Below are 14,597 nucleotides of genomic sequence, written 5' to 3' on the forward strand. Positions count from 1 at the left end.
CCACTCTTGTGAGGAGTTCTGAGGCTCCCCAAGTCCCTCCAAGGCTCAAGTGACCTCCCTGTGCTCCCTCCTCTACACAGCATGGTGGGTATTCTCTGAGGAAACCATAGCACCTGCCAGAGCAGCCTTCCGTGGCAGCCCCGGGCTGCTCTCCTCAACTGGCCTTCGCTTAGCTTCCCTTATTCATGTCTTCTCACCACCAAGCCATGGGCAGCGGGCGCCTCTCTCTCACGTGTACTCCACTTTGGTGACAGTCCTAAGCCAGCAGCAGCCAAAGCGATTATTTGTTTTGTTTTGTTTTTCAAGGCAGAGCTTCAAGGCTATGTTGTCCTGGCTGTCCGGGAACTTGCTTTGTAGACCCTGGCCTCAAAACTCACACAGATCGACCTGCCTCTGCCGCCAGAGTGCTGAGATTAAAGGCAGGTGTGCACCATACCCGGCCAAAGTGGATTTTTCATGTGTGTAGACATCTATTTAATGAAGGAAGAACCAAGGTGGGCCCCAGAGCCTCTCTCCACAACTGCCCCAGGAAAGACACGAAGAAACTGCAAACCAAACACAGGCACTGACAACTGTCTCAAACAGCCAGACGGCATCTGTCACAGGCGGGAAGAGGGCCGAACTGGCTGTGAAAGGTGCCAGGCAAGGAACAGGCACAGAAACTTCAAGAACCATGTGCTGTTTACCCCAGAATCACTCTGGAGGAAGCAGGCTCAGCCAAACATGGTACTCTACACCAACTTGTGAGAGCAGTAAGAAATGGCAGCTCTTCAGGCCCCCATCTTCCCTCCAGCTCCTTTTGTAGTCCACACTGATACCCCAGAAAGTATCACCAAGTTCCCACCAAGCCCCACCTACACCCTGCGGTTCCCCAGGTCTTTGGAACTGAGCACCCAGCAGAGCGCTCAATGATGGAAAGCATCTAATTTCCAGGCAGCCTCAGGGACCGGTGGAACTGGCCAGGAGAAAGCTCTTCAGCACTACACTAACCTCCCTAAAGTTTAGGGCTTTTCAGTGCCAGGCTCACCGTCACAAGAACTACACAGAGGACCTCAGCTGGGGAAGGCTCCCAAACACCAACTATGCTCTTCTCCCTTCTGACCATTAGTTCAAGGTCCACACCATGGTGACATCCCATCTGAGAAGCGAAGATAGGTCTCTATTAGAGCATGTAATGTGTTTCTGCTCTAGTGTCCTCGCCTTGCTAACAGCTTCTGTGACCTCACCTGCTGTCTGGGAGCATAAGATACAGTGTGTGTGGGGTCAGCAGCACAGCCGCACTCTAGGTTGGTCAGACTCAAAGACCCCGAAGCTCTGGATGGTGCAGTGGCTCTCAACAGCCCCTGGGGCAATGACAGTCTTTGTGCACAAGATGTGACAACTGGAGTGAAGATCCACTAAGACAGAAAGACTTCCTCTGTTGAGCTGGGCTCGGGCAGAGAGACATTCTTCAGCCTTCAACGAGGAGCACACCCACCGTCCGTGCCCCATGTGCGGTATCTCTTTAACACTGAGGATCACTCATTTAATGCCGAAGATCACTCCTTGACAGTTTCTCATTTGACACACAAGGAGTGAATGAAACACACACACACACACACACACACACACACACACACACACCAAAAAACAAAAACAAACAAACAAACAAAAAACCATTTCTCAGTGGGCAGAGTTGGGGTTCAACTCCTGGGTAGAGTCCCAGATCCTGGTTCTCATCTGTGGGCCCTCTGCCAATCTCAGACCTACAATTCAGAAAGAACAGAAAGTATTATGGCATTGGAGTCTCTTTCCCTCTCCCATCCCACCATCACATGAGAAAAGATAACAACCACAGAACTCAAGGTTTTTACTGGTTAATGGTGTCTCTGCCAGAGCTCAGGGGGACATTCTAAGAAACCATCCTTCAGGGCTTAGGACTATTACATTTACTTCCAAATCGAGAAGAATGAAAGTGCAGAACTTTAAAATCTACCACTGCTTTAATCCCAGCACTCGGGAGGCAGAGGCAGGCGGATCTCTGTGAGTTTGAGGGCAGCCTGGTCTACAGTGCTACTTCCAGGACAGCCAGGGCTACAGAGAAATCCTGCCTCAAAAAACTAAAAATGTAAAACAAACACAACCATGTATACTTCATTCTTGGCATTCTTTATAAAACAGACTATTTAAACTTGTGTGTGTGTGTGTGTCTGTGTGAGGGTAGCTACTACTGAGGTCAGAAGAGGGTATAGGATCCTGTTGCCCTGGAGATACAGGTGGTTGTGAGCCACTCAACAAGGGTGCTGGGACTCGAACTTGGGTCTTCTGCAAAACCAGTATGTGCTCTTAAGTGCTGAGCCATCTCTCCAGCTCTGCCAACTGTTTACTGAAAACAGAGATACTCACAGAAGCCACCTGCTGATCTAGGGACTGAAAGCCAGTTAAGTCCTCCACTCTCTAAGCAGCTGTCTGACTCTACTGGCGATTGGGCCAACTGCACAAGGAAATCGACCACCCCAGAAAAGGAAATGCCAAAGTTCCCACTAGCTCTGAAATCCCAAAGGCCAATGAGCCACGTGCTGATCAGTGCCGCAACGTACACACAGACTGCTCACTAACTCTTCCTCTGTGGCCTAGGTTGGTCACCAGCTCGCCACCACGCAGTCCAAACAAGCCTGGCACTATCTATCCTGCTGCTTCTGCCACTGAGTGTAGGGATTACAGTATGCCCCATGATGTTTGGCAAAGCAATCTTTTTGTTTCTGCAGGCCTGAGGATTAGACCCAGGACCATGTGCATACCAGGCATGAGCCAAAACCTTTTTAGTTAGGTGTTGATTAATGTGACTTACATGAACGAGTGACAACAGATTTACCCACCCTTTAAGCACTTGGGAACTCAAAGCATTTCCAACTGATATTGCTGGAAAATTTGCCCAGTATGATAACTCTTACAGACCTAACTAAAGTTCCATATTCAAATAGCAGAGGGATGTACTGTAGAGCTCATTTTCGAAGATGATTTGACTCCTTCTGGCACAGGTTTAGCATGGGAGGGTCTAAAAGCCAACCTTCCCACACTGACCCTACACTAACTAACCAAAGAATACACTGGTGAAAGCGATGCTGCTCCTGGCTGTATCCTACAAGGTCTTGTTGGCTACTACTAGTGTTTTTGGAAGCCCTGAGTTGCCACTGTACCGCATCAGCATTTAAGGTATCCAAGACAAATCCAAACACTGGTCCCTTGTCCTTAATGGAATAAGTACACACCACGGTAGACAAAAAGCTTGATTGTGGATTGTGGGTGCTTTGGTTGTTGGAAGGGCTCCAGTCATCAGCACTGTGCACTGTCCACTTATTCTTGATGACTTATGTATGCCTTTCTCCTGTTCAGGGGACAGTCAGCTGAACGGGGAGGTAAGCAGACATGAATGGCAGCCTTCAGGACAGAGGCAGTACAGAAGCTGACTTTCTAGTACCTATTTTCATTGCAGAGTCTGTGTCTGGAATATGCACACCTGCTGTGCCTTCCCTATATTACCCCAAATAACTGGGGCTACTCTTCTAAGTACCCCAGTTCTACTCCCTTTTTGGGTTCCTGTCTTCTTTACCCTGATCTGGTCCTGAAGACATTATCAACTGATAGAAAACTGCAGTTAAGACTTTTTTTTTTTTTTTTTTTAACCCAAAGTGAAACAGAGAAGCACACATCAGTAATTGGTATTTGGTATCTTCATGGTTTCTCACTTTTCTCAGGAACAGCAGCAGGGCTGGAGAGGTGGCTTCAGTAGCTACGAGTACTGGCTTCTCGAGTAGCACTTGGGAGGGCGGATCTCCAAGTTCAAGACCAGCCTGGTCTACAGAGTGAGTTTCAGGACAGCCAGGGCTACACAAGGAAACCCTGTGTTGAAAACCAAAAAGTACTGCCTTCTCTTCCAGAGGACTCAGGTTCAATTCCCAGTACCTACATGGCAGCTTACAACTGTTTGTAACTCCAGTCCCTGAGGACCCGATGGCCTCCTGCTGCCCTGAGGGGCCACTGGCCATGAAGACGACATGCAGACACACACATGGACAAAGAACACCTGTCCCTGCCTCCAGAGTGAGTCTCCAGTGCATGCGATGGAGTCCTGTACCTTCATTCCTCAGAGAGAACAAGTGTTTCAGTCTCTTCCTTGTGCCCTGGCTCAGATGTACCCACTGTATTGTCTTTCTCTGACCATGAAAGGGGTGCACTGGGCTCTGGTCAGTCAGCCCTCCGCACCCCATGCTGCACCTGCGTTTTTCTGTGCATCCTGAACTGCAGGCACATCTAGTCTGTGTTTCTAGCTTCTCAGAGTCAAGAACAAGGTCACCCAACCCCTGAGAGGTAAAAATTTATTGATTTCTATGACATCAGCATATTATGATACGGTCACACCTGCTCATACAGCTGACTTCTCAGACCAAAAGAGGATTTGGTTTTGCCTTTTAAAAATACATTTTTCACCAGCAAGAAACATTTTTTTTTTTAAACAAACATTTTCATATTAAGTGGGCATTAAAAACAATGGCTTTCCCCCAGTTCACAGGCAATAGGGCTGGTCAGTAACAGATCTCAAAGAGCCTCAAATCTGCTTTCAGGCCTCGGTCCCCAGTCTGTTGTCTTCCACATACAGTACTTCAGAGGGAAAATAAAACTTCAGCCTCAGCCAACCAGCGTCTTAAATCCAGCCAGGAAAAGAAGAGGTAGACGCAACTGTAACCCTTTAACTTATTTGGTAGGATTGTGCAAGATATTTTAATACATTAAACATTTTCAATGGGGTCAAACATTCCACAAACAAGTGACTAAACCAGCAATGTTTTTAATGTAAAAACAGCCATCCTAGTGACAGGGGCACATTTACTCAGCTTTGAGAACGCAGCGTGCCAGCCCTGTTCTCCTTGAGAAGCCTGCTTTCTCAGGCTCTCCAGAACCGGAAGCTCCCTTGCTCCCACTGATGTCAGTGCTTTTCACACACTTTAAAACCTGCAAGGGCCAATGATAGGATTTTTCTTGGATTAGTGAGTAAATAAATTCTGTGAATTTTATTCAACCCTAGTAATTAAAACATTAAAAACAAAAAGACCAGGACAGTGGTGTGATGAAGGTAGCTCTAACTTGTCTCTAAGAGCTGATCATTTAGTTTTTTTTTTTTTTTAAATAACATATTTATGTACACTGGTGTTTTGCCTACATGTATATATTTGTGTCAGATCTTAGAATTACAGACAGTTGTGAGCTGCTAAGTGGGTGCTTGGAATTGAACTCAGTTCCTCAGGAAGAGTATTCAGTGCTCTTAGCCGGTAAGCCATCTCTTCAGTCCCTAAATTTAGGGTTTAATATAATTAAAAATAAATTATCTAAACTTCTAATTAATTCTAAAACTAAAAAGACATTCTGTACAAGGGTAAGAATTTAATATAAGTCGTATACTAGACTAGACTGAAGGAGTTTATCTGGAGATGGTTAGTGTAGCAGGACATAATGCCATCAATCAAATCATGGTTGATATTGTCACAAGTTGGCTCTGTGGGTTCACCAATGACAATTATATTATATTTATATTTTATTATTTGCTAATTGCACTAAGAATCTGTTACCAACAAAATTTATTACACACGTATATACGCATACATACATAATTTTTTTTTCCGAGAGAGAGGACTGCTAACCATTCACCAGCACACACCCACTGAGAGGACCGGAAGGTGCAGACCTTGTTAAGTCCAAGGAGGAATCTGGTAGTTTTCTCACCGGCCACTGAGCGTGAGCTCCAGGCACAGGCTGCAGCACTCAGTGCTGGGGAGCTGGGAGAGCACAGACACCCACCCCCACTAAGAATTAAAAGCATTATTTTTGAAAAAAAAAATTTACTTTATTTTCTCTACATTAAAAAAAAAATAGAACCAGCTATTAATTTTTGCTGAGAAAACGCTTTGTTTGGTGTTCATAACATCTAAATTTCTGAAAAGATGATCTGGTAAGCTCATCCCCGATGTATCCAGACACCAGATCCACATATGACCAGCCCTTTACAAAAGTGAGTTACAGTTGCCACGGCCTTTAGAGTCATTCTTAAAACACACTGTGACATGCAGATCACAAAGAAAGCTCAACCAGCTGAAGTAAACATTACAGAATCATGAAAACAAAAACCCATCTGTAGAAAATAAATATAACTTTGTAATAACTGTAAAGAAAGTGAAAGCACTTAATAAAAATAATGGCAGTTGGATGTGTAACTGTCTTATTACCCAATCATAAGATATGTTACTGTAAAATGCATAGACTCCTTACATGTAAAGAATTTGTGCACAACAGTTGTGTTCAACAGTTTTACACAAAAATAAAGTCATTCAAAGTTTCTGCATACTTTGCAACTAGAATACACATACATTTTTTTTCTCTTTACACTGTTTTAAAAAAATATTAAATGTAAAACCCCTCAGGTGGAGACTCTGCAGGAAACCCCAGAGTGAGTATGACATTGTCCCTGACAGTTTGGAACCTGTAGTATATCCTCAGTACCTTGCAGTCACCCAGCGCTGATGAAAGTGACCACCAGAGAGCACGCACCAGTGACTGCTCCACAGCATGCCAGGCTCTCTTGTGATCCACACATTTCCAACTTAGATGGCTTTGGTCCCAAACACATTAGTCTGTGCCCCTGTCACATGCACTGGCACACCTGTGGCCCAGCACTCTCTCCGGCCTGCTGATAGACGGAAGGCTCACAGCACTTGTAGGGCAAAACCCCATACAAGACACCATTATCACCATCCTGGCTGAATACACTTCTTGTAATGATGACTTTGCGAGAAATCCTGTGTTCACTAGTATGTAGTGACTTCAGAGAAGAAGATGAAAAACCACAAAAAAAGATCAGTTAAACCTTCCTATTCAGTAGTGCAAACAAAATATTTGTTTTTAAACATAAACAAAAGACTATGATCAAAGACTATTTTCTGAGCTTATACCCAGGAAGGAATAACTAGTTGGTTGAGTCTTTAGGGTACCGATTGTCAAGACACATCACTAAGACAAATGAATGAGGAGGAGCCACATGGCCTCTCAGTGCTGATCCAGACAGCAGCATTACAGCCGAGGGCCACAGCGGGTGACTTAAGACCGCCTTTCCCAGCCCACAGGTTATGCCAGCTTCGGTGCTTTCTCTTCCTGCTAGTTGTCTTGCTTTCCTGTTATTTCACTACTCATTAACACAGCCATAAATACAGACAAAAATTAGTCAGCGGAAAAAACTAAACTCAACTTTTAAAGTAGTAAGTATCCCTAGAAGGAAAAAAAAAAAAAAGTTTGATGAGAGTAAAAATCAGAAATTCCTACAAAAAAATTTAGCTTTTGGCTTCCTATGACTTAACACTGGATTAACTACCCTGTAATTGACTAGTTTGTTAGCATTCCCTAGGTTTCTTTTTGCTGGAGGAGATTAGGAGTTGTAATATCAAAACTAACAGCATGACAGATCTGAACCCACAGCTATATTTTCAAACTTCCTATAAAATTCTCACCTAACTTGTTTATCCATCAAGTTTCACTCCTCTGCTTACAGGCGTCTCTGTCCTATCATCAGCCACTTCTGAGACCAAGGGTGAGGTGAGCTGCTGCGTGGTCCCACCTGTGCCAAGGACTCCAGCAGTGAGTCACCCAGCCTGTGGTGGGAAACCAGGCAATCTAGCCGAGGGCAAATGCCAAGAACACCAGGGTAAACTGACATGGCTTTGCTTACCTCCCCGACTCAACACATTAACCTCTCATCCACTTTACACACCAAGTACAAACGGGAGTTGTACTGAGCTCTATAGAGTGGCATACTGTGGATTCCCCAGATCGCCATAAAGAGCACCTAGCACCTATTTTCTCTTCACATTTCCCAGTACAAGTAGGTGGGCTCCAGTGACTGACAAGGAAGCACTATCAAATCACCCAAACATGTTTTTCACACACAAGACGTGTTGAAAGAACGGAAGAGGTGTAGGACAGATCAAAGACACATCTATTTACAGCTCATCTCTATTACTAAAAGTTAGCTCACAAATCTATAGTCACTGTCACTCTAGAGACTGTGGAAATGGAACTGCAGTTGAAGAAACACATCTTAGGAGAGTGAACTTAACATGTATAGTATACTTAAAGGTCATGTTCCTTTGGAGCACAGCAGTGGGAAAGTGGGCCAGAGTCACATTTCTGTATAGGACTGCCCAGTGTCGTCTGTGGCTTGCTGTGCAGTGAGAAAATGGCCTGCTGACTCGGACTGCACGCTATCTATACTTGAGAGTGAGCAATTTCTTCCCCAGACCACCAACTAATGTCTCAATCCAGTTCTTCCTTAAACTTAATAGTCTTTCCTGGGCCTCAAAAAGAGGCACTGAACAGCTTCTCTCATCTCTACATTGAGACTGGTTTTACGGTCAGTGTAAACCAGAGTAAAATGCTTAGGTTTCAAAACAGTTATGTTTTGTTTGTTGTCTGTTTGTTTTTCCAGTTAGGCTTTATAACCCTGAGAACAAACCAAACGTCTTCTGCAGTCTGGCAGCAGTGCTGTGGTGGCACTGAGGTATCTTGTAGCGTGTCATTCTCTCCTACACGCTCTGGTTTGCTACAGGTGAAGCTGCTATGGGCTTTTATTTGGTGTTGGTCAACCTTCCTGCACAGCTGGGGAGAATTCATGTCTTTTCCTTTCTTGTTTTGGTTTATTTGAAAGCAGAAAACATGAGTCTTTTTGTTGTTGTTTTACAGCCTATTTCTCAGAACTGTCAGTTGTTGCTAGTAACAACAGGGGCTCTCCAACGTTCACACCACAGACGACGACTGCTGGCTTCCTATTCTTCAAGCTGAGGAGTTTACTACCCCCTGGCCAAACCCGTCTCAGCACTGATGCAGTGTGCCTGCACTTTTTGCCAGCATTGGTTCTCCTATGAGGTAAATCACAGAACAGAATGACAAGTTTTACAAAAGGTTTCTAGAATGAACAGAAATCTGCTTGACTTTGCCCTCTTTGAAAACAACTGGAGAGAATGCGAAGTGTTTCTGAGCTGCTGCCTCCTGGTCCTGCCACCCTGAGAGGAGTAGCTGCTTGACACAATAACAGAACACACTGATGTCTGCACAGACTCTTGGGGACACAGGAGCCTTGTCAATATTGCCAGCCAAGGTCTGGTTCTACCTCTTATTTCCTATTTCCCTGAAACTGGTCATGTGAAGTTTTACATTAACTTGCTTAAACCGCCCCCAGTGGTGCTGCAATGTCAAAATTGGGGGGGGGGGGATCCAGCTACCAATAGGGAAATGGGGTCAGGAAGGTGACCAATGAAGGTGGTGCTAGAGTGCATCACGGGCAAGCACGCAGACAGGAAAGCCTCCCGGGAGCCTGCTCACGGACGAGGCTTCCCTTTGTTTCAGGCTATGCTACTATCCTTTCTATATTTGCATCTGATAAAAGTGCATTTGGTAAAATACATTTATCACTCTATGATATGCCTTCTGTACAGAAAGAGAAAGTAGGTGCCCCCTCTCCTGACAGAAGGGAAAGCACTAGCACATGTAAACATGGTGCTGGGCTGGCTGAGCTAGCCTTTCACGGGATGTCAGGGATACAGTGGACACCGCTCCCCACAGAGAACGACAACGCTTCACCTTAGCCAGGGTTACTAGATAAGGAGGCCACTCCTTAGGAACGTGCCCACCCGCTCTCCAGGCTACCAGTACCTCAGCATGAAGGGTGGACACAGTAATGTTGTAGAGCTCTGCCCTAGGAAAGAGGCGCATAGCTTCTGAACCTTAACTAAAGCTCACAAGCTAGTCACAGGGGCATGACCAAGTGCATCCGGTGGCGACAATTTCTTTCCGAGTCTTCTAGGATGATTTTATGATTTCCTCTTCTCCCAATGTGATGCCTGCATTAAATGTATGGTAGAGTGTATCTCTTTAAAACATGAAAAGTTCTTAAAATATATTAGCACATCATTGTATTACTGATCCTCATTGCAGTAGGGTTTTAAAATATCCCAAAGGGGGATAGACATCAATCCATCCATTGAATTTCCTTTGCCTTTTATATATTTTGATTTGTATATTTTGATTTGTACATGTAAAATAATGCACATGTATGAAGTCTGAACTCCTATGTAGCAAGTCCAAGTCAGTTCCTAAAACAGACAACTGTAAAAATACTGAAAGATGCTGTACCACAGGTAGCCTGACAAAAATGCAAAGGACTGAATGAGGAATATCCACATGTTGCTGAGGTTCATTTCCCTGGAAACAGCTTCCTTCTGGCCCTGGGTAGGAGGAAAGGCTCCTGGAAGACAAGACAGAAACAGTAATGTGCTCCCGCAGTACAGGTCGGAAGTAAAGCTGAGTCAGTCCACCCAGTTAGGTGTGTCTGCAAATTGCCTTACTTTGCGGAGCTCCCCTCTAACACACAACTGTTAAGCTGCCAAGCCTGAGCAGCAAGCCAACCTTTGCCAAACACTCTTGTACCCACTGGGCGAATGACTCGTCATGAGCCTATATCCCTGACCTGCAGCAAGGCCCAGCACCCTCTAGCTTTGTTCTCTGTCTTCCAATTGTCAGAGGTCCTATCTGCGTTCTTTCTGTAGGTGTGCTTGCTGCCCGTCTCCACTGGCCCAGCACGCTCTAGCTTTGTTCTCTGTCTTCCAATTGTCAGCGGTCCTATCTGCGTTCTTTCTGTAGGTGTGCTTGCTGCCCGTCTCCACTGGGGCCCATCTGTGAGGACAGACATTTTGGTTGCCTTGCTTCCCTCTGGACAGCTAGACCTCCACAGTGGTCACACACAGGGTCTATGAAACTGACATCAGATCATTTCTCAAATAGCACTTTTTCTTTTTTGCTGAAAAGTGGTTCTGCAACTGACATTCTCAAAATACAGCAAGCTTTGCAAAATTTATCTTCACAATAAGAAAGAGGATACAGAGTAAACATGTCTTTTTTTTTTTTTTTTCCTTCTGGAAAGAAAACCTACACGGCTTTGGTGCAGTTTCCCAAGATCATCCTGCCACTTTCAGCACTCATCTTTGTCCTGGCTGATAATCCCCAGGGTAAGCTGGCTCATAAGGGGATTTGCTGCTCACAAGCAATTCCCAGGCCAAATTGAACTGTCCAGTCTCAAGGTCTGGTATGCAGGGGCCTTTGTCAAGAGGCTCAGCACTATTGCTGCAATTTAAGCCAAATATCAGAAGGCAATGAGGGTGGGAGCTGAGACTTCAGGCAGTGGCGGCCCTCACCTTTAATCCCAGCACTTGGGAGGCACAGGCAGATGGATCTCTGTGAGTTTGAGGCCAGCCTGCTCTACAGAGCGAGTGCTAAGTCAGCAAGGCTACACAGAGAAACCCTGTCTCAAAAAACCAAACAAACAAAAAAAAAGACTTCCTATTTCCTGATCATTGTTTAGGCACTGAAAAAAAAAAAAGGCCTATAAAAGCAATGTGTTAAAGCATGTTGGTTGCTAGTTTTCTTCTTTCCATCGTCCTTTCTTCTTCCTTCTCATGTTTTTCTCCTTACATTATTGCTTTTGCATTTTGGTGCTCAGGACTCAATGCAGAGCCTTAATGGATGAGGCAAGCACTCTACCACTGAGCCACACTTCCAGCCTGAGTTGTAATTCTTAGTAAGACAGGCCTCAGGAAGTTAACAAGGAAGGCTTAGAACTTGGAATACTCCTGCCTCAATCTCTAGACCTGTAGTACCAGGACCTGTAGTTCTTACAGAGTGTATACAATACTGAGACTATAAAGGAACTAAGGATAGATTTCCTTTCCTTCCCAAGGAGAAATAACTAACTTTGTTAGTTATTTGACAATTATTGAAAATAATTTTTCAACTATTGAAAATAGCAAACTAGATCTTTTCTTGTAAACAGAAGTAATCCTGACTCTTCTGCTTCCTGTTGAGAGGACATTTGCTGACACCCCTTTCTGCTTTGACACAGGCCCAAAGCAATGGGGCCACGTAACTGAACTAAAACCATGCAACAGAATAAATCTCTCCATGAAAGGGAGGAAAAAGCATGTAAAAATGCAGTTTAAAATGACCTCAAATGATGACGATTATTCCATCCCCTTCCAACGGCTACACATTGGTCTGCGGTTGTCTGCCTGGTGTGCTTGAGCCACATCACTGTGTGACATGCTCATCACTCCATTTTGTACAGGGATGATGAAGGAAGAACCTGAATCTTCTTTCCATAAATTATAAGTTGAAGTTCTTAAATACAGAATGACTTTGATTTCTAGTCTAAATAACTGAAAGAGGGTGAGGAGAGGTAGTCCAGAGGCTAAAGAGCACCTGCTGTTCCTCAGAGGACCCGAGCTCTGTTCCCAGCACCCACATTAGGTGGCTCACAACCATCTCTAACTCTAGCTCCACAGATTCCGAAGCCTCTGGCCTCCTCTGAGACCTTAACTCATGTATGCACACCTACGCACAGACACACCCACCCACACATAATTAAAAATAATAAAATCAAATCTTTTAAAAATAAAGGTAAATAATTGAAAAATGTTTATCTCCTCTAAAGCATGTGCTCAGAATCTCTGATGACTTCAGAAGCGCGTGTAAGGGAGATGCTGTGTACCTGTCTTATAAAAATGGGACAGGAGGTCCTCCTTTTCAATAAAGCGCTGGTAGAGCCAGCTGGTGAGGTCCTCTGTCTCCAAGGGCACGTCTCCGATTGGGAAAATCCTAGTAAGAGTCAGAAAGATAAAAGGATCTGCTTTAATTCAGAAGTCAAAACCACTCAGAACCTAACTTAGCTTTATTAATGAATCATACACACAAAGTGACTTAAATGCTAGGCAAAGAATGTTCCTTGGCAAGACTGCTTTATAAGAAAATGAAAACCAGACACAATTGCCCAAACTGATGGCTTTTCACTAAGTATATTAGAATACTGGCTTTGTGAACAGGGAAGGTTTGTTTTGTTTTTTAAAAGATTTATTTTATGTGTATGAGAGTTTTGATAAAACTATGTCTGTGTACTATGTGTGTGCCTAGAGAGATCAAAGGATGGCATTGGGAGCTCTGGAAATAGCTGTAAGCTGCCATATGAATGCTGGGTGTCAAACCTGGGTCCTCTGCAAAAACAAGTGTTCTTAGCTGATGAGCCATCTCTGCAGGCTCCTCCTGTTTTTATGGGAATCATCACTCCTACTCCTGAGTTACAGCCTCAGCCCCAAACAGAGACTGTTAAAGTAGAAAATAGACACCAAAAGGCTCACGGCAGATTTTGGCGACTGACGCCTGTAATCCCAGCACTCTAGAAACTGAGGCAGGAGGGTTAGCTCTAGTTCCACGGCAGCCTGGGCGACACAGTGAGGCCCAGCTGAGCGTAGCCTGCACAGTCATACTCTGTGGTCAGCAGTACTTCCCAATGAGCCTGTATCAGTTCTTGGAGATCCATCCTGAGTCTTTGGAGTGTTTAGCAATCTTGTGCTTTCATTTTAACGTTAATTAAAAACATTCAGAATAATACAGATGATCCTGACTGTGGTCTCTGCACTGCAACCATGGCGGCACCAAGAAATAAAGGTAAAACGCCAGAGACGTGAACACAGAACACTTCAGAGAAAAGCAGGCTTAAAGTCTAGCATGCAGCCGTGAACTTCCCTCTGGCTTTGATATTTATTTTTATGATGGCAGCATGGTTCAGTGGTAAGTTCTGGACAGAATGTAAAAGTAATCAGCAGATGGTGCTAAGGAGTGAGAATAAGCAGGTGCTCTCCTCCAAGAACATGGGAACGCCTCTCTCCTTTAGCTGAACACAGCGAACAAATGCAGAGCGGCAAGCCTATGCAGACCCAGGAAGACATGACTAGCCGCAGCATGGGGAGGAATCCCTAAGGGAGAAGCGGCAACGGGGGAGCCGCAGATCTGTGTGAATGTGGCAGATTCCAAGCCGAATAAAGTTCTGTAATTCTTAGCCAACACAGTTCTGGGCACAGGTAATTCAGTCATGTTTCTTTTTCTTCCATCTAATTTAAATGCCCTTAAAATGTCCATTAACTTTGTCTTTGTAAATGCCTCAATACAAAAAATTAAAACTAAAGAATTGGGTTTTACTTTTAAGTGAAAGCTGCTATACACGTCGGAGGCTTTCAATAACGTAATATTTCTTTGACATGCTTCTGCAGCAATAGCAGTGCTTTTTAAAATGTTCACTTCTCCCACACAGTAGCATCCAAACATTTACATCACCTTTTCACCTCTAAAAACTGACTTCTAAAATATACTATTTCTACCTTGTTCAGCCTCAAAATTTAGTATAATAGAAAAGGATTTCTAGCTTAAAAAAAAAAAAAAAAGCCACTCAAAGCAAATGTTGCAAATATGCTACTACTCATCCAATTACAGTCCTAGTATCCTCCCATTACGAAGCTACAGGAGTCTGGCTGTGGACGTTTTGATTTATGATACGTAAACATGTTTTTGTTTTGGTCCCACGTGTGGAACATGGGACTGATTCAGAGGGTCCACAGCAGCAGGCTATTTGCCTCGTGCAGGCTCTGAGAGGGGCTCTTTGCCAGCTGCAGATAGTTTAATTCTGAGGACTCTGG

The 14,597-nt window shown here is 44.4% G+C and overlaps 1 protein-coding gene across 5 annotated transcripts in view; it reads right to left on the bottom strand.

Annotated features, from left to right (window-relative positions):
- Positions 1–453: 453 nt before the first annotated feature.
- The window catches only part of Lpgat1 (lysophosphatidylglycerol acyltransferase 1), a 117,180-nt gene continuing 103,036 nt past the window's right edge, over positions 454–14,597 (bottom strand). For 4 of the 5 annotated variants that reach the window (XM_055609146.1, XM_055609145.1, XM_055609143.1 and 1 more), the window contains exons 7-8: positions 12,620–12,726; positions 4,342–10,324 (exon numbers count right to left, since the gene is read on the bottom strand). In XM_055609146.1, coding sequence (XP_055465121.1) covers positions 10,173–10,324; positions 12,620–12,726 — 259 coding nt within the window. In that variant the 3' untranslated portion in view covers positions 4,342–10,172. Of the gene's footprint in view, positions 1,746–4,341; positions 10,325–12,619; positions 12,727–14,597 lie in introns of those variants that run through there. The other variant, XM_055609144.1, reaches the window with a different exon arrangement.

The sequence above is a fragment of the Psammomys obesus genome, unplaced genomic scaffold, assembly GCF_907164565.1.
Source record: "Psammomys obesus unplaced genomic scaffold, mPsaObe1.curated_primary_1811, whole genome shotgun sequence".
NCBI lineage: Eukaryota > Metazoa > Chordata > Mammalia > Rodentia > Muridae > Psammomys > Psammomys obesus.